The sequence below is a fragment of the Lontra canadensis genome, unplaced genomic scaffold (assembly GCF_010015895.1).
Source record: "Lontra canadensis isolate GAN:19392208 unplaced genomic scaffold, GSC_riverotter_1.0 scaffold44, whole genome shotgun sequence".
NCBI lineage: Eukaryota > Metazoa > Chordata > Mammalia > Carnivora > Mustelidae > Lontra > Lontra canadensis.
The window spans coordinates 15,248,722-15,274,374 of NW_022631038.1; the positions used below are offsets into that span (position 1 = coordinate 15,248,722).

The window sequence follows — 25,653 nt, forward strand, 5'->3', positions numbered from 1 at the left end:
CAGACCCACCTTGGCCTCTGGACTTGATGCCTTTTCACTTATTCAGGAATTCAGTATCTGTGCATTGAGTGCCTGCTATCCACCAGCTATGGACCTGATATTCCGAGGTAGACAAGATGAGGTCTCCGTTCACATTCTGGGGTTTCCTTGCTTCATTCTCTCCATAAAACCTTTTATTTACAAGAAGCAAAAACAAATGAGCTACTTTAAGTAGATGAAAAGAACTTAATTCAAGGACATGTAATAGCTCAGAGAATTCATGAGAAATCCAAAGAATCAGGCTCGAAAGCTACTCTGCCAGGAATAGCACCCAAAATCACATCTCAGAGATGTTTCTCAGGACAAAATTGCCATTAGCACTGTAGCAAGAGCTTTGGTATTTGGGGACTTTTAGAGCTGAGTGTAGCTACTGCTTTTGCTGGCGCTCTCACTAGAATGAATTCCATACTTTCCATGGTAGGCAGTTTCTGAAAGGTTGCCAATGATCCCTTCCTTTTGGCATGCACATCCTTATGTAATACTCTCCCCCTTGTGTGAGCAGAACTGAGTGACTTGCTTCTTTTTTTTTTTTTTTAAGTATCAAAATTTCATTTTAATGAAGCAGATTCCTCTTAGGCACCCCAAAAAACCAATTTTCATTTTTGTGGAAATACATATACTAGTAAGTTTGAAACTCCTCAGCTCAAAGATCTAAGACATGTACTCTAATGCTTTAGTATTATTTATAAACATGAACAGGATTCTAAGGTATGTGTCTATTCCCACTAGAAAATCAAATTAATAAAAAGTCTAATCACATAAAGGAATATAAAACTATTTATTGACCACTGTTTACCAGTATTTACAATAAAGTAAACAATATGCAGTTGGATAACATTCTGACTACAAAGTTACTGTTTTTCCTGGTTTGTGCTGAACCAGTAACTCAAATACTGAAAAGACTGAGCCTGTATGTCAGGAATGAACTGGGGTAAAGAAAAAACATGCAGGTGAAGAATTTGGATGATAGAAGCCTGTCCACCCATTTACTCCAGCAGGTGCTAAACTGCCAACATCTCTAACCATCTGATTATGATTAGTTTCCATGAAGGAAGCTGTAGACAGTCCATGAATCATGACCTTTTAGTCAATACAGCACAGAGAATTTCAACTTCTTAAAAAGGAGTGGTTCACTAGAAGGAACCTTTAAATGTCCATTTAACTAAAGTATTGCTTACCTAAGTAAAATACACAAGGACTTGTCTAGTTTTGTCATTTGGGTGGGGAGGTTGGTGGTGGTGATAAAATTTTCCTTTCAGGGATCTTGCAAATAAACTTGCGTTTATATGGCTGTAGAGAAGGATATGGATTCTGCTATGGATGCTTTTAAATTGTCCAATTTAAATTGTTCACATTATATTTAAATTGTCCAATTAATTATAAAATTTGAAAGGTTAAGGCCTCAGGAAAAACTTCAGTTTAAGTGATTTATTTCTTAAAATGCTGAAAAGGGTAGCATCCCGGAAACATGGGCTTAACCATGGTTATAAAATGCTGTTTTTGTTTTGGTGAATGTTAAAAACAAAAACCACTTATGTATGTATTTTAAGTATACACACAAAAAACCCCCTAAATAAACAAAAAAACCAGAATGGTCCTTAGGCATATAGGAGTTAAACACAAATTCTGACTGAGTAAAGACTATGAAGATTTCCCCCAACATTTAGAAAAGGTTCTCTAATGCAGGGGGATAATATATCATGGTCTCAAATATTCTTTTCTGATAAAGGAAGCAACTACAGAAAGCTTTTGTTTGTTTAAAGTAACCAGTGCTATAGATGCAAAAACCCCAACAGCTCCCCCGATACTACTTCAAAACAAACATGTCAAACTTGATTTTCATTAGAATGTTATTTCTTCACACTAATCAAAAAACAAAGACCCAGATTTTATATATATATATATAAATATATATAAAAAGCAATGCAAACAATTATTGAGCTTCATCTTCTGGACAAGAATGCCAAGTTAGTCTCTCTTCATAAAAAGCAATTACAATTTGAGGACACTTCATGTTTGCCTCTTTTGCCCGCACCAAGTCTGCCTCATCTGAATCTTTCCATGTCATGGGAAACATTAATTCTCCACTGCTGTCTGTGGCACCAATTATACGTTCAGGATCAAGACCTCTGGCAAAGCCTCTTGGTTTATCAGCAGCATCTCTCTTCTTCTTTGATTTGCTATCATCAGATTCACTGTCAGATAAAGATTTTCTTTTTGTACCATCTTTTTCTTTACCAGCTTTTTGAGAGTTAAGAAACGCTTCAATTAACTCTGGACAATCTAGATTTTCTTCAGGTTCCCAAGTATTGTCAGCATCTGTAAAACCCTTCCACTTCAGGAAATACTCCACCTTCCCATTCACTACACGTCGGTCCAGTACTTTTTCCACCACAAATTCTTCAGGCTCTGCCTCTTCTACTTTTTTACTCTTTCCATTCTGTTTCTTTTCCATTTTTTGCAATGTACTTTTATTGGAGGCCATTTTTTATTGCAGACTTGAAGAGCTATTATTCACCGCCTCCGAGCTGCTCCGGGTCCCGGGTCTGCGGCGTCTCCCAGTGACTTGCTTCTAACGAACAGAATATGGCCAAGTGATGAGATATTATTTCTATGGTAAAGTCGTTAAAGAGGTGACTTCCATCTTGCTTGCATTCTCTTTCTCACTCTGTGGTTCTTATTTGCTTGTTCTGATGAAAGAAGTTGCCACATTGGGGGGTTGCCCCCAGAAAAGGCCAATGTTGCAAGGAATTGAGAGCAGCCTCCAGCCAACAGGCAGTGAATTGGTTGAGTAAGGTTGAGTCCAGCAGTCTATGAGGAACCATATCCTACCAACAACTAGAAGAGGTAGCTTAGAGGCAGAAACTCCTCTTTTGAGCTTTGAGGTGGCTCTTGGCACCACCAAGGCCCTGATGGCAGCTCCAAGGAGGATCCTAGAGCAGAAGACTCAGCTAAGCTGTGCCTGGAGTCTAGACCCACAGAAACTCAGATAACAAATGTTTTAGGCCACTAAATTGTGGTATAATTTGTCATGCAGCAATAGATAACTAAGATACAACCCCTAGTTATTCATATTGCTGGCGGCAGATTCAAAGTCTAGCAAAATCTGGTAAAATCTGTCTAAACAGTTGGACAAAGAGCATACACCTGTGTCCCCCCTGCAAGGAGGCTGGGTGGGTGAACAACTGGCATTTTCATTTATTATACTTGGAGGTGGTTTCCTCCTCACAACAAGACACAGAGGAGGACTTTCCCAAATGTGGAAAATGCTTTCATATTTTGGTCAGTGAAAAACAACAAGTGCTGTGCACTATGAAGACTGCATGGCCAGAGGACCAGCTCAACTCACGGTCTAGTAAGGAGCCAATATCTTGCCTCCCTTTGCACACTTCAGCTAGGATTTTCCCTCTGTGCTTCCTCCAGGGAGAGCCTCTCACCCAGTTTTCTCTGGACTCCTGAAATAGCTGGGGTCTGGAAGGAACTGGAGAAGATTTTGTTTGGGCTGCTTATGGATTTCTAGGGTGTGATTTTATGTGAAAGCATGTGAATCATTGGAGAGAACTTAATCCTAATGTACTACTTCTTATAGCCCCCCAGTTATGAGCTAGTTGAGGCTATAACAGGAAAGTTCTGAAAGACCAACAGCCTTTGTTGTTTCCCCTGGAACACTTTCAAATAGAGCCCTTTCAAACAGATATCTCTCATAGTAATAGAAGGTGTTACAAATCCACACAGAAAGCCCCAAAAGTCACAATAATCCTACCAACTAGCAAAATCAGTGCAGAGAAGAGATGAAGAAAGATACTGTGGAGCTGTGGGTGTCCACAAGGAAGGTTTGGCAGGTTCATGATCACCACAGACCCTGGGAGAGAAGATGCAAGCTTAAGGGCATAAATCCATTAGTGTGCAAAATACTTTAATAATGAAAGATGGCCGCCAGTGTGGAAGGCAGGCTCATTGCCGAACCCACAGGTTATAGGGTAAAAGCCACATCAACAGAGAAAAAGAGGAATCCCAGTGAGCAGAGTAACTGGTACTTCTTCAATACCTATTCTCATGGCCCTAGACATAGGCACAGCGATTACAGGGGTGACTTGTACACCTCCTGCATTCAAGAAGTGCACAGGATCTTGAAGGAAACAAAGAGTGAACCAAGGGTAAGACTCAGGGGCAGGAAGAGAATAAGCTGGAGAACTCAGAGAGAAGAGGACATTGTGGTGTGCCAATTTTTGTTGGGTGCATGTTGCAAAATGGTGGGTGTCTATTAATTTTTCCTTTTCTTTATTAAAACTCTTACTAACTCACTGTGGTCCAAGGACTTGCAGTGATGAGAAAGGGCTTGTCCGGAAGGATGCATCCCTGAGTTTGTTCTTTAGGGATGTGGGAGGTGTGAGCCAGGCAAGTCATAGCTATTCACCAAAAGATGGCTCCTGGGGATGCTTTTACCCCTTTGACCGTATTGCTTCTCTCTGCCCTTGAACAACCTTAGTAAGTTCATAATGTTCATCATGTTCATATTGATTTTTTCAATGTATTTTCATTAGTACACATTAGACATGGGAAATGCTATTCTTTCCCTCTCACCAAAGTCTATACAATTCCTTCTGGCAAATTTTAATCTGATAGCAAATTTTAGTATGACAGCAAAACCACTGAGAGAACTGAAAGGAATCACAAAAGGCATAGTGCATTGGGGAAAATCATGATTGATAGAAATAAAATATATTGTCGGCCAGTATGAAGTTTAAGAGTGATCCGTGTGTCGTCTCCTTCATTACCTGGGAGGCAAGATTGTAGTAAGTCTGTACTTAGTGATATTAGTGTGCTACATATTTTTCAAAACCTGTTATATTTGTACAAAAATAAAGTTAGGTCATTTTAGTAAGAATGGCAATAGTTATAGGATCCAGTAGGTTAAGGTTTCATGCAAGTAAGCAGTCATTAAGAGAAATGTTTTCTACATAATAGGCTGTCATCTTTCTCTTGAGAACTATACTAATAGCAAAAAAAAAAAAAGTTGAAAACATCTCTTTCAAATTTTATCAGATCTTGTTTTTGAAGCAATGGACTGATTGGTAGTGGTGTGGACCATCATTGTGTGTGATTCTATTTCCCAGACTAATAAGCCTTTTAGGACTTTATTTCTGTAAATCAAATACATATCCCTAAAACCTGCAATTATCTGTGAACAGTTATTCACTTATATTTACTGTCCAAAATAGAACTTTTCTTCCATACCAAATCGGTCATTTCAAATAATACTTGAACCTCTACTTCTGCTTGTGCTAATAACTCATGTGCTTTGTCAGTACTACCTAACATTTATGGGGTGCCATCCATACCATATTATGAAGTGCTGTGGGTCTTGATCGGATCATAGCAAGGTAGTAGATTATCAACTCTGAGGGGAGGGCATCATCTTTTTTTGTAACACAGTGTTTCATCCATAATTTAATAATCACTTGTAGTTAATTGTCTTGTTGAGTGATTCTGGATTCATGAAGAATGCAGAAGAATGCTCTAACAAGTACATTTTCCTTCTTGTTATTATGGTTGTATAGACCAGTCTTACATATTTTGAAATAAAATCATGACCAATGTGAACTATATGATGGTATGGACTTTTTTTGTGGGCTTTTGTATCCATAGCACCCATCACAATATCTACTGATAGCGGATGTTTTAGCAATTCTTTCATTTATCATATTGATTTTAACAAAGGTTATCACCCCCCTACACACACACATACATAAAGGTGGCAAAATACTGTATGGAAAGAGAATGTATAGTAGAGGGGAACAAAGAAGAAACTTGTACCATTAAGACTTCCCAGAAACCTTAAGTTTATTCTATTCATACACTGATGAAATAGATACTATAATTAAAACAAAGAAATAACCTTTAACAGATTAATTTATGGCAACAATCTAAGTATCCACAGTTCTCACTGACTTAAACTCTGTATTTACTGATAAATGAGAAATTCTCATAGGACTAAGAGAAAGGTGAAAGAAAAGCCCATGCTCACTTATTAGTATCAAGAATCCTCAGTTATTTACTGCTGGCATTAAAGTTTTTCTAGATATGTCACTTTTATAAATGTTTTAGCTCGGGCCTAGACACTGTTTTAAAAAGGTGGGGGGAATGATCCAGATCCCCCGTTGTTGATTTTTGTAGAAGTCAAGATTTTTGTCTAAAAGAAATCAACAAGTGACTGGTAGTCACAGAAAACTTACTTTCCTGTACAATAAATAACATCAACATCAAAATCAGTGGTTTGGCTAAGAAAATAACCTCCAAGAATCAGTTTGCCAATTTCATTTGCCAGCCCTCTCACAGTGTCCTTTATGAGTTTATGAATTAGTTTTCTCATTAACAACAAATAATGTTTAACAATAGACCATATTCATATACGAATCAGAATCAAATCCTCATAACATAGGTCTGCAGGTACAGCATGCTTCCCATTTATTTTGCCCCGCCATAACCCGACCCTTATTAAAAATCTCTTTTTCTGGGGTGCCTGGGTGGCTCAGTTGTTAAGTGTCTGCTTCGGCTCAGGTCATGATCCCAGGGTCCTGGGTTCTAGCCCCGCATTAGGCTCCCTGCCCAGTGAGAAGCCTGATTCTCCCTCTTCCACTCCCCCTGCTGTGTTCCCTCTCTTGCTGTGTCTCTCTCTGTCAAATATATAAAATCTTAAAAAACAAAACAAAACAAAAACTCTTTTTCTGTGTCCCCTTCCTTACGACACTTTGAACAACCTATTTTCCTTCACTCTAGATGCTATCTCTCTTCTCCCAACTTTCCTTGCATCAGATTTTTTCTCTCTTGTGCCACTTACCTCATTTTTCTGGGTTTGTATTTCAGTTAATTGTTCTTTTTTTTCTTTTTTTTCCTTTGGCCAACTCACTCTTCTCACTCTTTCTTAAGTTGTTTACACACTGAAACACCTAACCAGTAAGTGTTCAATGCATAAATTTAACTGGTCATCCTCCACCTCTGATACTTAACCTAGTCCTAACACTATAAAACAAATGCAGGCTAGAGGAAGTGTATGTCAGTTCAAGTCCCTACATCTAGCTGCATTAGGCCTCATTTGACCTGAGGAGCAACTACAAAAACTGATACGATTCAATTCCACTATCAAATTGTATTTCTCAATTGGGAGAGAATTGTTTTCCTAAGAGGCTAGCAGGAATAATCATCTGTTCTTGAGCAGTCCTAGTAAATCGACAATTGCAATAAAAACAAAACAAGATTTCTATAAACGTTTTAAGTACCTTATGTAATACCTGTGGATTAATCACTCAGCTAAGAATTTTTATAATAATTATGTTATTACCCTTCTTGCCTATGGACATTGGCCTGTAATTTCCTCAACTTGGCTTACTTACTTATATTTTAAATTCCATACATTTTTGGGGAAAAAAAATACCTAGTGAAATCTTTTTTTTTTTTTTTTTTTTTTTTTTTTACTGACTTTAGTGACTAAACATCTCATCTTTAAGAGCAGGGTTCTGATTTTTAAATTCAGCTTGCAGGTCACATAAAAGTTTTTATGGCCAAAATTATGATGACATTAACAAAAATAATTGCAAAAATTTTACTTTGTGAAAATAAAAATAATATTTAAGATAGATATCTTCAGGCTTTGGTGAAAGTAACTTTAAGTAAAACCTTGCCCATTTGTAAGATTTTTTTTTAGTAATTAGCAAGTTCCAGAAAAACAAAAATACAGTGGCATATATAATTCTTTTTTTATTTTTATTTTATTATTTTTTCTTAAAGATTTTATTTATTTATTTGACAGAGATCACAGTAGGCAGAGAGGCAGACAGAGAGAGAGGAAGGGAGGCAGGCTCCCTGCTGAGCAGAGAGCCTGATGTGGGCTGGATCCTAGGACCCTGAGATCGGGACCTGAGCCGAAGGCAGAGGCTTTAACCCACTGAGCCACTCAGGTGCCTATATATATATTTTAAAACTACTTAATGTTAAGATGATTTTTGGAACACTTTTGTGGAATGAATGAAGGTGATTTAAAACTGAAGACTTAAAAGTTTCTAGAAAGGGATGACAAAGTTCCCAAAGTAGAGTCACTCAGCCATAGGATGCCTGGCTGGCAACATTCGGTGAAGGGTGCATATGCTGAGGGGACCCACATGTATTCTTTGACCCAAGTGAAAGAACCCTATTTACTTGGGGAGTCATAAGATTATGGTAAATCTTCATGTGGCTATTTATTTATATATTACTTGATGCAAATGCATAGTACCGCCCAGAGCTCTGTGGCCTATTTTTAATTACGGTAAATTTTAAGAGATTTTTTTTTTAAGATTTTATTTATGTATTTGACAGACAGAGATCACAAGTAGGCAGAGAGGCAGGCGGTTGGAGGTGGGGTGGGGAGCAGGCTCCCCACTGACCAGAGAGCCCTATAAAGGGCTCAATCCCAGGACCCTGAGATCATGACCTGAGACAAAGGCAGAGGTTCAACCCACTGAGCCACCCAGGTGCCCCAAGGTAAATTTCAAGAGATTCTTATTCATTAAAGAATAGTAGTAGAGTTAGTGTTGAGCTCATGAATCATGATGACTATGGACTAATAAGAAAACAAAAGGACAATTCTATTGCATTTTCAGCTCTTTAGATAAAGCTATTTAGACTTTTTCTTTCAAAATGTTAAGTTAGTTTTCAAAGAACTTATCCAGGCTTCATAATCTGCTTTTTTTTCCCCCTTAAAGCAGATATAGTAGTTTTGTTTTTTTTTTAAATAAGTGTTAGCTCTTTTTTTTTTTTTTTTTTTTATTTATTTATTTGACAGACAGGGATCACAAGTAGGCAGAGAGGCAGGCGGAGAGGAGGAAGCAGGCTCCCTGCCGAGCAGAGGGCCCAATGCGGGGCTCGACCCCAGGACCCTGGGATCATGACCTGAGCCGAAGGCAGAGGCTTTAACCCACTGAGCCACCCAGGCGCCCCAGATATAGTACATTTAAGCCAAATCCCTGAAGTATCCCCTTAACCTACCACATATATTTTTAAATGGTTGGAACATTCTGTCTCACATTAGACTAGTAAACTATGTCTCACACAGCTTACAGTATGAAGGTCCTCCTTTTATGGTGTGACATGAAGCATAATTTCTTCAGAAAACTCCTGACTTTTTCAGTCACACATATGTGTGGAGACATACCACAGCAAGGTGAACAGGCACAGATTAAGATTTCATTCCAGTTTCTAACAGGCAACAAACAGGCGAAGTCACTCCAGCAGCCACATATGTTTTAATTTCGCAGTGTGATTTCTAATACTGTGGTGCAAATGTTGGTTCTAGTATTCTTATTTTATTTGTTTAAAGATTTATTCATTTATTTGAGGGAGAGAGTGAGCAGGAGGGAGGGGCAGAGGCAGACGGGGAGAAAGAATCTCAAGCAGACTCCCCGCTGAGCGCAAAGCCCTGCGCAGGGCTCGATCTCAGGACTCTGAGGTCATGACCTGAGCCGAAACTTCCAGTCAGTTGCTCAACCCGCTGAGCCACCAGGCGCCCCTGGTGTTCTTGTTTTAAAAGCTCTGCAGGCAAGAAATCTGCAGTTATTTATTTATTCAGCGCCTTTTACATAGAAGCAGCATGTTAAGGGTTGTGAAAGGTGAAACAATTTGAAAGTAAGATTCCTTCCCAAAAATAATAGCTAAAAATATAAAGTTACAGGTGATTAGTCCACAATATATTTGGTTGGAGAAACAACTACAGTGGGAGGTCAGATGATGCCGAGTTCCGTGTGCGCTGGAGGGAGAAGAGGAAGCTGCTTTGGGCAAGTGGCATTTGAATCTGGAAACAGAAACTTCAGGAACAGAAATAAGACTTAGATGGGTAGAAAGGACTTGAGAGAGCACTCCCGCTGGGGAAACAGCTGTCAAATGACAGAGGCAGGGGATTTAAATAAACATGTGGGGGATGGTGAGAGGTTAATGAAGAAGAGTAATTGGAAAATAAGGCTGGGAAAATATGTTTGAAGCGTATTTTAAGGGACTTAAATAATAACCTAGGAAGTTTCACTATGGTTTATAGCTCTCAATGACTACCTGTTTCTCAAAGTTACAGAGGAACAGAATGATTTGGGAAATGTAATTAGCTGATTCAAAAATCTATATCAAAATCAAAAAGACTTAAAATAGCCAAGGTAAGCTGGAAGAAGAAAAACAAAGAAGACTTACACCACCAAGTCTCAGGACTTACTATATAGATATAGAAGTAAAGTGGTGTATTCACACAAGAACTGACAAATTGTCACATGAATTAACCTAAAGGACCCAGAAACAGACCTACACACTGATATACAGCAAAGGCACTAATACAATTTAGTAAATGGTGCTGTATCAAAAGGATGTCTGTACAGAAATTTTTAAAAATAGGACTTCTGATTCTGAATTCATATCACATGCAAACTTTAAGATGGTTGACATGTGGGTAAGGTGAAAGATAAGTAAATAAGTAAACGAAACTATCTATTTATTCTTATTTTTTAAAAAGATTTTATTTAATTATTTGAGAGAGAGAGAGAGCTTAAACACAAGCAGGGTGAGTGGGAGAGGGAGAAGAAGGCTTCCCGCTCATCAGGGAGCCCCACTTGGGGGCTCAATCCTGGGACTCCAGGATCATGACCTGAGCCAAAGGCAGACGCTTAACCTACTAAGCCACCCAGGTGCCCCCGTCCTAGAGTTACACTAAAGAATCTTTTGTCAGCCTCTCACCTGCATCCTCAGACACCGTTATAAAAATTATACAACATCATCTGGTTTGAAGTTAGGTGCATTAGGTAGTGCATTTGAAAACAGACTCGCATGCTTTATGCATTTTTATTCTTCTTTTGGAATTAATGAGCAGACTTTTGCAAAGTGATTTTGTTCTGAGAAAAGCTGAATATTTCATAGCTGTAGCTAAAAAGCATCTCCACTTTATCTTCTTTTTCTCTGTAGACTAACTTTTTGGTCCTACCATGGTTTATTTTGAAAGCTGAGATCTATCTAATGCTTTGTGTATAACAAAGCCCTGTCTTCCCCATATAAATATATGCACATTTAGTTAAAAGAAGTTTTTGTTCTGGGTGTCCTGTTAACTAAAGTTTTTATTGTGACTGATAATTTCCCATTGGATGCTAGATAAAAATAATTGTTTAACTTATTCCATAGAAATAGATGGGTTGGATATGAAAGCATACGTGATGTCCAAGTCCAGGGTCTGCAGAGTTGTGACTCTTTAAATTAATCCTAGTATCCGATTGATTATTAACGAATGCTCGTAAAATATCTCCTAGTATCCGATTGATTATTAACGAATGCTCATAAAATGTCTATAGACTTATTTCCAAATGTCATGTTTACTGCCATAATTAGAAGGAGAAAACATTTATTTTTAATGGGAATTTTCCCAGAGTTTCATGATTAAGTAGAATTAAAACATTGAATAAAGTTCAGTACAGAAACTAATATTTCTCTCTGAGATACAATTAAACCTGAGATTGAAATGGATTTACTGAAACATAGTAGATTTGTTGTTTTCTTTAAGTCTTTCAGTGAATGTCAAGATTAAATATTTGGGGGTACAAGATATTTTGTGGAGTATTTTCTGTCCTTTAAAAATAATTTACTCACAGGACACCTAGGTGGCTCATTCAGTTAAGTCTCTGCCTTCAGCTCAGTCATGATCCCCCTGTCCTGGGATGAGCCCTGCATCAGGCTCCCTGCTCAGCGGGGAGTCTGCTTATCTCTCTCTCTCTCTGCCCTTCCCGGTTCCTTGTGTGTTCTCTCTTTCTCTCTCGTACTCTGAACTCTTTCTTTCTCTTTCTCTCAAATAAATAAATAAAATCTTTTAAAAAATAATTTGCTCACATTTTAAAACTTTTTCTTTTCATTTTGCAGCTGGAGAAAATCAAGTTTTCAAACATTAAACAGTTTTCCTAAGATACCACAATTGCTAAATTGTTTGCATACATTTCTTGAAATAATATGACTTTAAGTCTTGAATCTGTCAAAGTGGTAACAGACATTGAATGATTTCCTAATATTAAAACAGCTTTGCATTCCCCTCAAGAAAAACCCAGCTTGGCCATCTTTTAAGTATAATTTTGGACTTTGCTAATATTTTGTTTATGATTTCTCATGTGTATTCATGACTGTATTTTTTATTTATGTATAAAAGAAGTATAAGTAAATATATAAAATAAAAATTGCATATTTAAGATATACAACATGATGATTTAATATACATATAAATAGTGAAATGATTACTACATATAAGCTGATTAACATATCTTTTCACATGGTTACCATTTGTGTGTGTGTGTGTGTGTGTGTGTTGGGTGCACCTGAAATCTACACTCTTGGCATATTTCTAGTATTCAGTACAGTATTATACCTACAGTCATCATGCTGTATCTGAGATTTCCAGGCTTATTCATGCTATATAACTCCAACTATGTGCCCATTGACCAGTGTCTCCACATTTCTCCCATAGCCTCAGCCTCTGGTAGCAAATAAAATTTCTACTCTTTCTTTGCTTTTATGAGTTCTAGAAGTTCATTGTTTTGTTTTGTTTTGTTTTGTTTCCACAAATAAGTCAGATCATACATTGTTTGTGTTTCTCTCTCTGGCTTATTCATTTCACTTAGCAGAATGTTCTCCTGTTTTAGCATTGTTGTTGTAAATGGCAGGATTTCCTTCTTTTTAATTGCCAAATAATAGTCCTCTGTGTATGTCTGTGCATGTGCACGCATGCACACACACATGTGTGTATAAAACATCTTTTTTATCCACTCATCCATTGATGCACACTTGAGTTATTTCCCTGTCTTGACTATTATAATTAATACTGTAGTCAAAATGGGAGTGCAGATATCTCTCTGGGAGACTGATTTCATTTCCTTTGGATATACGCCCAGAAGTGGGATTGCTGGATCATGTGGTAGTTCTACTTTTAATTTTTTTGAAGAATCTACATGGTGTTTTCCAACAGCTCTACCAGCTAATATTCTCACCAGTAGTGTACAAGGGTCCTTTGTCTCTATATCCATGACTTTACTTACCTTTTGTCTTTTTGATAATAGCAGTTTTAACAGACGAAGGTGATTTTGTGGTTTTCTCATTGTGATTTTCATTGTGGTTTTCATAAATTGGGGTATTTAATATTGTTAGAATGTCAGTACTACTCAAAGTAATCTACAGATTCAATGTAATTCCTAATAAAATCTCAAAATTTTTTGCAGAAATAGAAAAATCTGTCCTAAAATTCATATGGAATGTCAAGGGAGGCTTCCTTATATCAAAACTTACTACACAGTTATGGTAATAAAAACAGTGTAGTACTGGCAAAAGACAGACAAATCGACTAATGGAATAGAATCAAGAGCCCAGAAATACCCTCACATATATAGTCCAATAATTATAGACAAAATGCCAAGACCATTCAATGAGGAAATGGCAATATTTTCAACAAATAGTGTTGGAAAAACATATCCAAGTGCAAAAGAATAAAGTCATACCCCTTTTTTTTAACACCATATACAAAATTATCTCAAAGTGGATCAATGATCTAAATGTGATAGCTAAAGCTATAAAACTCTCAGAAGTAAGCATAATAGAAAAGCTTCATGACATTGAATTTGGCAGTGATCTCTTGGATTTGACACCAAAAGCATCAAAATAAGAGCAATTCAACAACAAAAGAAAAAATAGATAAATTGAACCTCATTGAAATTAAAAGCTTTATGCATCGAGAACACTGCCAACTGACTGAAAAAGCAAACCATGGAATGGAAAAAAAAATTATTTGCAAATTGTATGTCTGTCAGCGGAAAATACCAAGAGTATATAAAGAACTCCTATAGCTCAATGATTTTTAAAAACCTGTTTTTTAAAAAGGGGCAAAGGACAAAAAGATGCTCAATGTGACCAATTATTAGGGAAATGCAGATCAAACCCACAATGAGCTACTAGTTCACACCTATTAGAATGGCTCTTACAAGAAGACAAACAAAAAATGACAAATGTTGGTGACAGTGTGGTCAAATGTCCTGTCCACTGGTGATAGGAATGTAAAATGCAGAGCAGCAGTGTGGTTAAACTTAGAACTACCATAGGCTCCAGCCATTTAACTTCTGGCTATGTACCCAAAACAGGTTTGAAGCTGGGCTTCCAACAGATATTTGTATATCCATGATAATAGCAACATTATTCACAATAGTCAATGGTGAAAACAAGCCAACTGTCCATGGAGGGGTGAATGGATAAGCAAAATATGGCACATGCACACAACAGAATAAATATTATTCAGTCCTAACAAGGAATGAAATTCTGACACACACCACACATAGATGAGCCTTGAAAACATCATGCTAAGTGAAATAATCCAGATCCAAAAGGAAAACTCTTGTATGATTCTACTTTGGTGTGGTAGCTAGAGTAGTCAGATTTGTAGATACAGAAACTAGAAAAGTAGTTACCAGGACCTGGAGGGAGGCAGCTTGAGAAGTTCTTGTTTAATGAGTACAGACTTTCAGTTTGGGAAGATGACAATTGATGGTGCGTGTGGTTACACAATAGTATGAGTATACTTAATGCCACTGAACTGTGCACTTAAAAATGTTAAAATGGTATTTTGTGTTGTGCACAATTTATCCCAATAAAAAGAATGCAGTCTTATCATCAGCTCTCTTGCCCATATTCCCTCTGCCTAGTAAAACGCCAGCCCAACTTAAATCCAAATCAGTCTATTCCGTGCACCTTTCTGGGTAAACTCAGCTGAAGCACAGTGACACACTTGGCTGACAGATCTTTCTTTAGATTTAAAACCCCAGCAGTTAGAGTGACCCCTTATAATACAAACTATCATGTTGCTCCCCTGTGAAAAAGTCCACAAACACTTTCTTATCACAAAATAAAAGCCAAGTTCCTATGGAATTTGGCTCATTCATTTCTCTTCTATTTCTACTATCCTTCCCCTTAATCTTCCCAAGCCACGCAAGCCTTCTGGAAGGTCTGTGGAAATGCCAAGGATATTTCCACAGCAAGACTGCTGCATTTGCCATTCTAGATTTGGGATATCCTTCCCCTAGATATTTGTCGATTCCCTTGCTTTCTTGAACTGTCTAGGCAAATTCACCTTCATAGAGAGGCTTTCCCCATCTACTGTCTAAAATGGCAACGTCACCACTCTCTTTACCCTTACACTGCTTTGTATATTTTTTTCTCACAGCATGTACCACTGCATGCTATTATATGACATAACTCATTTATTTATCTGTAATCTATTTTCCTCTTTAGAATGTACCATGAGGCCACTAACTTTTGTTCAGTTGTGTTCTTAGCACCTTGGAGAGCACCTGCTGGTTGGTTCCAAATACTCACTGAATGATGGAATTACCTCACATGGCCTCACAAAAGAGGTTAGAATCTAGCCTAGAAGAATTAGTTACAAAGGTGGATCCTGCCACTCTCCTGACATTTTTATGCTTCGGATTTGAACTCCTTTCTTTTTGGAGACGAGATCCTTGTCCCATTTTCTTCTTTAGCCTATGTAATAAGCAAAATGTCTTTTATAGGATTGTAATTTAATAGTATAAACCACGACAGTCCATTGCTATGTACATTGACGACCTTGACTCAGGTGTTACTGAATGTGTAGCATGTAGAGATATACTAAGTAGCCTTGGATTCTTCTCTCTTCTTGAACTGGTGAATTTGTATATAAGCTAAAACCAATACTAGAACATTTTTCTACTTTTTTTTCCTAGGATGGGGGGATCTTCTCTAGACAGTTCATGTTTACTGTTTTAAAATTATGTCTGTTTTGATTCTGTTCACTGCTGACCTGTGGGCTTTTTAAAGTAAATAATACAGGGGCGCCTGGGTGGCTCAGTGGGTTTGGGCCTCTGCCTTCGGCTCCGGTCACGAACTCAGGATCCTGGGATTGAGTCCCACATTGGACTCTCTGCTCAGCAGGGAGCCTGCTTCCCCCTCTCTCTCTCTGCCTGCCTCTCTGCCTGCTTGTGATTTCTCTCTCTGAGTGTCAAGTAAATAAAATCTTCTAAAAAAAAATAAAGTAAGTAATAGAAAAGAAAGATTTTTTTTAAAGAAAACAGTTATTTAAGGAAGGTGCTTTAATGAGGGGCATCAAAATATTATTGTACAGTATCAATTATTCCTTTATGAGAGGTCATTTATGTGGGTCCCATTCATATATCACTATGTATACACTATATATACATACATATATAATACTATATATATGTATATATATAAAGTCATGTATGTCCTATAAATTATAATGCCCTGAAAAGTCTTGCCATGTTTCTCTACATAATCTCTATTTATAGTTTTCTAAGAAAAAACTTTTAATCAAATCAGTCAGTTCTTTTTCTGCTTAACCATACACTTATCCCTGTTGGAAATAACATATGCAGTGGAAACCCACTGATACTCATCCACAAAAATATTTTACTCAATTTTCTCTTTGGAACCAGATAAAGTTGAAATTCATTGTAGCTGGCTTAGAGTATATTCTTAGGTATTTTACTGCTGTCTGACTTTGTGAAATTCTAAACACTTTTAATGATTAAAACCATTTTACATAATAAGAGGCTTTTTGGTGAAAATGATTGACTAGTTGTTATCTGCAAACAGCAATTTATAACCAAAAGGGGTTTTAAGATCCTGAAAATAATTGGTAGCTCATTATTTGGATTAAATTGCTGAGTTTAGCTTTTCATTTAAGTTTTAACAAAACCACATTTACCAACTACTAGTGTAGGCTTGGTAAATGAGTACGGTCCCTCATATCACTCTTCCAAAATGACAAAATGACAATAGAGCTGTAAGTGGGTAAAGGTGTCAAAGCTTAATAATGCAATTAGTTAAAACAGTACTCAATAACAAGGACGTTTGCTGACATCTTCAAAGAGATACTTTGCCTTAAAATTTCCTTACAAGTGGTTCAAGAACTTATAAGATAGGTGTTAATTGTACCTTGTACTGAATAAGCACCAGGTTTGATACCATCAAAGGCCACTTAACTCTTTAGAGGCTCATGGCCAGAATCCCTCTATATTTTTCCCAGCCTTTAACAACCACAGCGTGTAAGTTAAGTGTGCACAGAGATACATAACAGCAGTGGGTCAGTGCTTCTACTTAAGGCATGGGGTTATGCTAAGCTCATGTCATTTTCTGTCTTCTTATATGAAGGATGACGTCTGTAGTCATGCTTGAAAGTTCTGATTCCAACACAGAAAGACTCACTATGTCCAAACACTCCACTAGACACTTTGCCTAAAGTGATTATAGACACTAACCCCACGAGGAGACCTTTATAATTCCCAATATGAGGACCCCAATCTTCATCACTAATAGACCAGCCAAACTATTGGGATTTTTAATTGAGATTATTGACTTTGGTATTTGCTATATTCCCACATATCCATTTTGGCCTTCTTCGAATAATTATTTCCAAACAAAGCAGATCTACCCTCTCTGTGTTTCAAAGGCAACATATTAGTGGGTGATTTGATGGTCTGGTTTTGCTCCACTAGTTTCTAACTGAAGGCTGGGATTGCCACATGAATGAGCAGGTAGGCTTGATAAGCTCAGTAGGAAAGTCCCCCTGAGCAGGTGCACGGCCCATGAGGAGGGCAGAGACAAGCTCCTTGCTGTTATTATGCGATGTGTTATTTCAGGGCAAATTTATGCCTCTCCTAGGGAGCCTTCTAGAGTAATAATCTCTGACAAATGGTGATCCTGTTACACCCAGGCTCCCCGAATAACTCCACCTGAATTTATTTTGCGTGTAAATTACAGTGCTCATGTGAAAGAAGAATCCCATAGACATAGCTTCATTTCTACTTATTAAGGGGGAAAGAAAAATGTCATGATTTGTTAAGAACATCTTTCAATCATTCTGCACTTTCCTCCAACTATTAATTTTCTTGCCAGTGAATTTTAGGAACCTAAGCTCCCCTCCCATTAAAAAAAAAAAAAAAAAAGTGTCATTGTGAAAGCATATGTGACCAGGTCCTGCAAATAACCAGAGACAAATTTATGTGGGCAAGCACAGCATATTAAAAGAAAACATTTCCATTTCTTGCATTTTTAAACATTAATAACAACTTTATCTCTTCTATTTGGGGAGGAATAAATTTAGTCACTGTGATTTTATGTATAATTATTAATCACACGTCTTGTACTTTTCCCTTCCCCATGGCCTCATTCATGGTCTCTGTTTTCTCTGAAACCAGCATCTCCCACCATTGCCTCAAATTTTCAGTGCTAAATTCAAGATTGACATCTTTTCCCTACCACTAACTGAAATGTCTCCATGAAAATTTCATGATCATTTTGTTCCACCTTTTTTCTTGATTAAAGACAAACCAAAATATGGAATTAAGAAAGAATAATTAAAATAAAGCCTTCCTTGCCTTCTGTCTGAATTGGTCTCCAAACAGCTTATAGAGAAGAGGTCATCGAAAGTTTTCTTAGTTGGGCAAAACATATTTATCTCCCTTGTCCCAAAATTATTATATCACACACTCCTTCTATATTTAGAATAATAGCAGTAGTTTATAAGTGGTTCCTTATTGATCTTGACTTATCAAAAATCTATGGCAGTAAATATATAAGAAAGCCTTTTACATGTAGAGGGAATCATCTTAGCTTTCCTTGCTGTGGATCAGGAGATCTGAGTGTCGTTTAGAATGTGCTGCATGTCATTCTTCATTTTTGGAAAAACACATTATTTCTTCTGGTAAAAGTCAGCTGTCCTTTCTATGCTTGTGTTTTTTGTTTTGTTTTGTTTTTGCTTTTTTTCTCCCCGCCCACCGAGGGAATGAGTAATTTTCATCATCCATTTGAAAGCTTAATTATTTATAAAATCAAATAGGATGTTTTTATTATGAAAGTAGAATCATTTTTAGTTGATATTTAGTGTGAAAAGTTCAGAGAGAAGGATTCTGTTTAGTTGGCCACATTGCATTCCTTCTCTCAGAAATGCAAAGAGAGCATCAATATATAATGTTTCTATCTTTCTCGTAAGTCTTCTATGTTGGTGGAGGATTCCTTGCCCCGACACAGAAACATGTTTATAACTTAAGGGGGAATAGATGATAGGTAGGTAGATAGACGATAGATAGATAGATAAACAGTGGAGAGTGTTCTTTAGTATTGAAAGAATGAATGCTGCCCTCTGGAGGCCACAAATAGAAAATACAGACCAAGCGATTCTACCGTCTAATCACATGCTTAATGCCGTTAAGTTTGAAAATAAACTGTATCTCTTACTATACAGAAAATTGTACCTAAGGTGGCACAACAAGAATGTAGGATTAGACTGAATCCGAATTTCACCTCATTACGCATATTTTCCTGGGATGCTGTGTTCTTTTACTTTCCCATGACATCTTTCCCTGTTACCGAGGAGCACAGAAAGAAATCAGTGACAGAGAAAAATGGAGGGTGGAGTTGACAAAAAGCAGATTAATCTTTTTGTCGACTCAACCTCCACTTGAAATATATATGACTTTGTACTTCAGATAATACTTTATGCTTTCTTGCATAAGATATGTGCCAGGTTCATGAAGTGAAAAATGTGGTTTAACAAAATAGATGAAAATGGAAGAAAAGCTGTGAGTGTGGAATTTACAATATATTCTTTCTCTGTAAGAACAACTTTTCTCTTAAGAAAATGAAAATGCCATAATGAAAGAGAATAGCCTTTGCTGCTACTTCCTTAAGTGTGCATTTACATATGATCTTGGTCTTGGAATAGGAGAAACAGATTAGATTAATAAAAATACACGTTTCCATTTTTAAGTATTCCAAAGACCCCGGAAGTAGTCATTAGGAACCCAGATATTTGGAGTGTTTCTTCCTAGAAGAGCTCCTCTTTCTTAAAAATATAAATTTTTATATCCCTTCAGGGGTCATTTAAAGTTTTAAGTCTAAGAAAAGTCTTTCTCTGCTTCCTTTCGTTTGAGGAACTATTTGCTTTACTTCTTTGACATTTCATACAATTCTAAGTGTCTTTTTTTTTTTAAAGATTTTATTTATTTCTCAGAGAGAGAGAGCACAAGCAGGCAGAGTGGCAGGCAGAGGCAGAGAGACAAGCAGGCTCCCTGTGAGCAAGGAGCCCAATGTAGGACTTGAACCCCGGGGCCCTGGGATCGTGACCTGAGCCGAAGGCAGCTGCTTAACCAACTGAGCCACCCAGGTGTCCCAGTTCTAAGTGTCTTAAAGTACCACCTACATTGTAACTTTTTAAATATACACAATGTTATTCTCATACCACTCTTCTAAAATAAGTATATTTATTTTGTAGATAAGATAATGAGAATCATTTAGGTTATTTGACTCATTTCTTTGCAAGAACATAGTGCAGTCTGGATCAAATACAAAATGTATCACTTCAAAATTGCTTCTTTTTCTACTACACAGCATTTCAGAAAAAAGAAACCTATTTTTTAGGGACTCAAACATGAACATTTAAAAGAGAGGGGAGTTTGGGAATAACATGGTTACAAAGCCATACTGCCAAACAACATATCAAATAATAATTGTGCATTCTGGAAGACAAAAGAAGGAAGTGGAGAGGGACAGAGGAAAAGAAGTATAGTGGGAAAAAAAGAATATTATGGAAGAGTAAAAGAACCTAAGGTGATAATAAGCCGTCAGGGCATAGCTGTGGTTGGTTAGAAGCAATAGCTGACTATACAAAGACATTTAATGAGGAAAAAAAATAGGACACTCTATTAAAGGGCACATTTTTTAAACCATTTTCCATCTGTGTTCCTGGAAATGTGAGTTCAATCAATGAATAATTCATCCAAGACTGATAAAGGAAAAATGCAGAATGTATTCATTTGGCCAAGACATATAGGACAGTCGACTGGTCACAGCTTCAGTTGCCCTGGCATCAAGGTTTAATTGAACCAAAAAGCAATTCTGAAATTTCAAAAAGAAAATTATTTCTTTTATGAAATCTGTAAAAAATTGGACAGAAACTTTGGAAGACATAAAACTAAATTGAGGGTAAAATATGCTTATGAATTCAAACCATAAAGGTTATCAATTTTATCCCTACCTAGTTTAGTTAAGTAGAGTCATCATTTTCTTTCCACCCTGCTTCATTTTCTTTGCTTTTATATTGATATGTCACAAGTTCAATATGCAGATATTATTACATAATGTAGAACATGAACAGTAACAATATCTTGATTCCAACTGTAAGCCATGATACTCTGGTACTATCTTTCTGGGAAAATTCTTTATCAGTTGACGTTTAAGCTTTAAAAAAAAGTCATCATAAGCACCTGACTTAAAACAATGGTTACATATTTTGATATAGGAAATACACTTTGGTCTAGGTCAACTAGAAGGTCCTTCAACTTATCTCATCTGGTCTCAGTCATGTACCTATGGCCAGTCTCAAGGTGCCAAGAGTGAGAAGCATACAAAAGCCTCTTGAGATTAGGCTCAGAATTTGTATAGTTTCCCTTCCATTGCTGTTTTAGTCAAATCAAGTCACAGGAGCAGCCCAGATTGAAGGATATAGAAAGACATTCTGTCTTCTGAATGAAGGAAAGATTACGGGGCCATTTCTATCACTACTCTACCTTCTTTCAAGAAACTCTCACTAATGATGATATAACCATGAGATTAAAATTCATACGTCATTTATGCCATATATTTAGTCCTCAAATATTTTTGAGTTCAAAGTTTCTACCATGCTGCTCTACCCATCTTTTCAGTGCTTACTCAGTCACTCAGACTCCCTCAGAAACTTTTAGAAGATCCCATTGGGCTACTAAGCTCTATAGCTGATGCCACTTACCAGCTGAGTTTCTGGTTTTCTTTCTACATATGTGGTGGTTCTTCTTCTTCTTTTTTTTCCCCCTTTCATTTCTCCTTGTCCATATATCGATTTCTTGAATATTAGTGCAACCAAGGTCTCTATTCTTATTTATTTATTTATTTATTTATTTATTTATTTATTTATTTGACACAGAGAGAGAGAGAGCACAAGTAGGCAGAGAGGCAGGCAGAGAGAGAGGAGGAAGCAGGCTACCCGCTGAGCAGAGAGCCCGATGCAGGGCTTGATCCCAGAACCCTGAGATCATGACCTGAGCCGAAGGCAGAGGCTTAACCCACTGAGCCACCCAGGTGCCCCTAAGGTCTCTATTCTTGTTACTCCTTCCTCTCTCTGCCTCGTCTCCATCTCCATGGCTTCAAGTATCCCACATCCTCTTCACTCATCTGAATTCCTGCAGTGGCCTCCTCCTGCATATTTCATATCTTAGACAGTCCCTTAGTTTTTTCCATGTGGCTACCGTAGAGAGTTCCTAAAATCCTTAGAATAACCACATCGACTGTAATTCTTGATAATCTTCTTTTTTTTTTTTTTTGCTGCAATTTTCAGAATGGAGTTCAGATTTTCAGAAACCAAGGATACGTATGATCTAATCTGTTTTCTGCTTAAATTCTCCAGATCTTCTCTGCTAAATCTATATAGGTCGTTATTTTCAATTATTTACCATTTTGTCAATACTTTTTGTTCTCTTGATCTAGAAAATAATTTGCTGCTTCCTAGAATGTTCTTCTTTCACAACTTTTTAACCAACTTATCTCCTACTCATCCTAATTCAAGATACCACACATTTCAGTCACTGCCAGGAAGACCATCTGATGCCTGTTTAAGTTAAATAACCCCTGTGAGGTCTCCATGAACTCTGTGCCCATCTGACCTAGCATATCACACTCTATTATAAAGTGCTGATAGTTTTTCCTTCTGTCTTTCACATGAGCATATCAACTGAAAGAAGTGTTGTTGATACATGTTTCTGTGCTTCAGTATTTACAACAATGTGGTATTCAATAGATGTTTAAAATAATTCGGTGGGGCAAAGTGTGTGCCATAATAAGAAAATGAAGTATATAGTATTCGTTCTTTAATACTATAACAGTGCTGTGTAAACAACCACAATACCCTACTGGTAGGAAATGTATACATTAATTTTTCCTATGAATCTAAGGCTCAGTCAATTGGTCTGTTGATATGGACAAATGCAGCTGATCTTGACTAGACTTGCCCATGCACTTGCACTCTGTTTGTTAGTTAGGGGTTGACTGGTCTAGGATAGCCTCAGCTGACACTCGTCACTCCTCAGGGTGGTCTCTGATTCTCTCACTGGGTAGTCCAGGCTCGTTGCCCTGGAAGATGCAGGCACTTAGAATAGTTGCTAGACTTAGAATTGGGAAAATCTCTCATGCTCCATTCTGTTGGTCAAAACAAGTTAAAAGACCAGCACAGATTCAAAGAGTGGAGAAATACACTCTACTTCTTCTTCTTCTTTTTTTTTTTTAATTTTATTTTTTCAGTGTTCCAAGATTCATTATTTATGCGCCACACCCACTGCTCCATGCAATACATGCCCTCCTTAATACCCACCACCAGGCTAACCCATCCCCCAACCCCTCTCCCCTCCAAAACCCTCAGTTTGTTTCTCAGAGTCCACAGTCTCTCATGCTTCATCTCCCCCTCCGATTTCCCTCAACTCCGTTCTCTTCTCCTTCTCCCAATGTCCTCTGTGTTATTCCTTATGCTCCACAAATAGGTGAAATCATATGGTAATTGACTCTCTCTGCTTGACTTATTTCACTCAGCATAATCTCCTCCAGTCCCATCCATGTTGATACAAAAGTTGGGTATTCATCCTTTCTGATGGAGGCATAATACTCCATTGTATATATGGACTGTATCTTTTTTTTTTTTTAAGATTTTATTTATTTATTTGATAGAGATCACAAATAGGCAGAGAGGCAGGCAGAGAGAGAGGAGGAAGCAGGCTCCCCGCTAAGCAGAGAGCCTGATGCAGGGCTCAATCCCAGGTCCCAGGACCCTGAGGTCATGACCTGAGCCGAAGGCAGAGGCTCAACCCTCTGAGCCACCCAGGCACCCGGACCGTATCTTCTTTATCTGTTCGTCCGTTGAAGGGCATTTTGGCTCTTTCCACACTTCTTGATGAGAGGAGTAGCAAAATCACACTACAAAGAGCATGGATGTAGTGAGGCCATTAACTGGGGCTGTCAATGCAACCAATTTAGTATACACTACCTATAGCATATTATCCTAATTTACATAATTATCCACATCATGCTGTAGTGTGCTACTAACTCTATCACAAATGTGTAGAGAAATACAATTCCAAAGGAGACATCAGATTTGCTCAAACTACTTTAGTTTGAAATAAAAGTTTCTGATGAAAAAAGAGTTTAGAAACAAAACAATCATTTAAACACTGAGCGCCACCGCTGAAACAATAAAGAAATTACAAAATAAAGATGCTAATGAAACAAAGAGAAGCGAGGAAGGAGGGAGAGGAACAGATAATGACTCAACAGAGCCAAACAGCTAAACTGTAGCAATCAAGGCAAATAGCAAGAAAACAAAAGGCACTGATTAAATTCAACCTCTCTGCTCCCAAAATAATATGTATGCTGCATCGTTTTCGATGAACAGTATGGTAAAGACCTAAGTTAGTGCACAGCAAGCATTATCAATTCTATTTTCATTACTGTTGGAGGAGAGATTCATTTTGTTGATCAATTAGGAAAAATTATCCCTATTAAAGTATTATGTGCACAACTTTAGTGGGCCACTTGAAGCTATCCTGCCCTTGCTCTGGCCTTGAAGTATTGGAAGAAAACTATTATCATCCACATTCAGCCTTGCTCTCTTTTGAAAGAGAGCAAAATGACATACCCTTGAAGCCTCAGTTTTCCAGTTCAGGGGGCCAGTTCTCTCCTCAAGGACAATTAAGCAAAGTTTAATTTGGTAAATCTAAAGGCTCAGTGTCAGAAACATAAAATCATTAGTTAAGGAAGGCAGTAACCTCAATATTTCCCTCAGCTTGACTATACTTAGACAGTGTTATTCCTGCCTCTAGGCCCCTGACCTCCCTTTCACCCAGGCCCTTATAGAATCCAGATGGCCTAACCACAGAGGTCTCTTCGCTCCCTTTTCTTACAGCATTTACTTGAGAAAACTTGTCATTGTAAAATCTCACTTTGCACCTTTGAGATGCAAATCTTTCTTTAAGCCTCTTGCTAGTTTTATAATCCAAGACTGTCTTTCTCTAGCACCTGGGGCCATCCCTTTGAAATGACACCTCTGAGGAAGATAGGGTCCCTTTCTTCCAGTCTCTGTGGGAGGGTAGGAGCCTTCCTTCCTTCCTTTAGTTCCTGGGTCCGTTCTTTCTTTCTTTCTTTCTTTCTTTCTTTCTTTCTTTCTTTCTTTCTTTCTTTCTTTCTTTTTCTTTCTTTCTTTCTTTCTTTCTTTCTTGTGTTATGTTAGTCACCATACAGCACATCTTTAATTTCGATGCAGTGTTCCATGATTCAGTGTTTGAGTATAACACCCTGTGCGCCGTGCAATCCGTGTCCTTCTTAATACCCACTACCAGGCTCACCCAGCCCCCCACCCCCCTCCCTTCTAAAACTTTCTGTTTGTTTCCTGGAGTCCATAGTCTCTCATGATTCTTCTCCCACTCTGATTTCTCCCCCTTTGTTTTTTCCTTCTCCTAA

General features: G+C 37.6%; 1 protein-coding gene across 1 annotated transcript; it reads right to left on the bottom strand.

Annotated features, from left to right (window-relative positions):
* Positions 1–1,931: 1,931 nt before the first annotated feature.
* LOC116876174 (chromobox protein homolog 3-like) lies at positions 1,932–2,592 on the bottom strand. Its single transcript, XM_032872169.1, has one exon. The coding sequence runs from the start codon at positions 2,522–2,524 to the stop codon at positions 1,973–1,975; it is 552 nt and encodes a 183-aa protein (XP_032728060.1). The 5' UTR covers positions 2,525–2,592; the 3' UTR covers positions 1,932–1,972.
* Positions 2,593–25,653: the final 23,061 nt, after the last annotated feature.

Coding starts and splice junctions, on each gene's coding strand:
- LOC116876174 (XM_032872169.1), bottom strand. CDS start 2,524: ATGGCCTCCAATAAAAGTACATTGCAAAAAATGGAAAAGAAACAGAAT.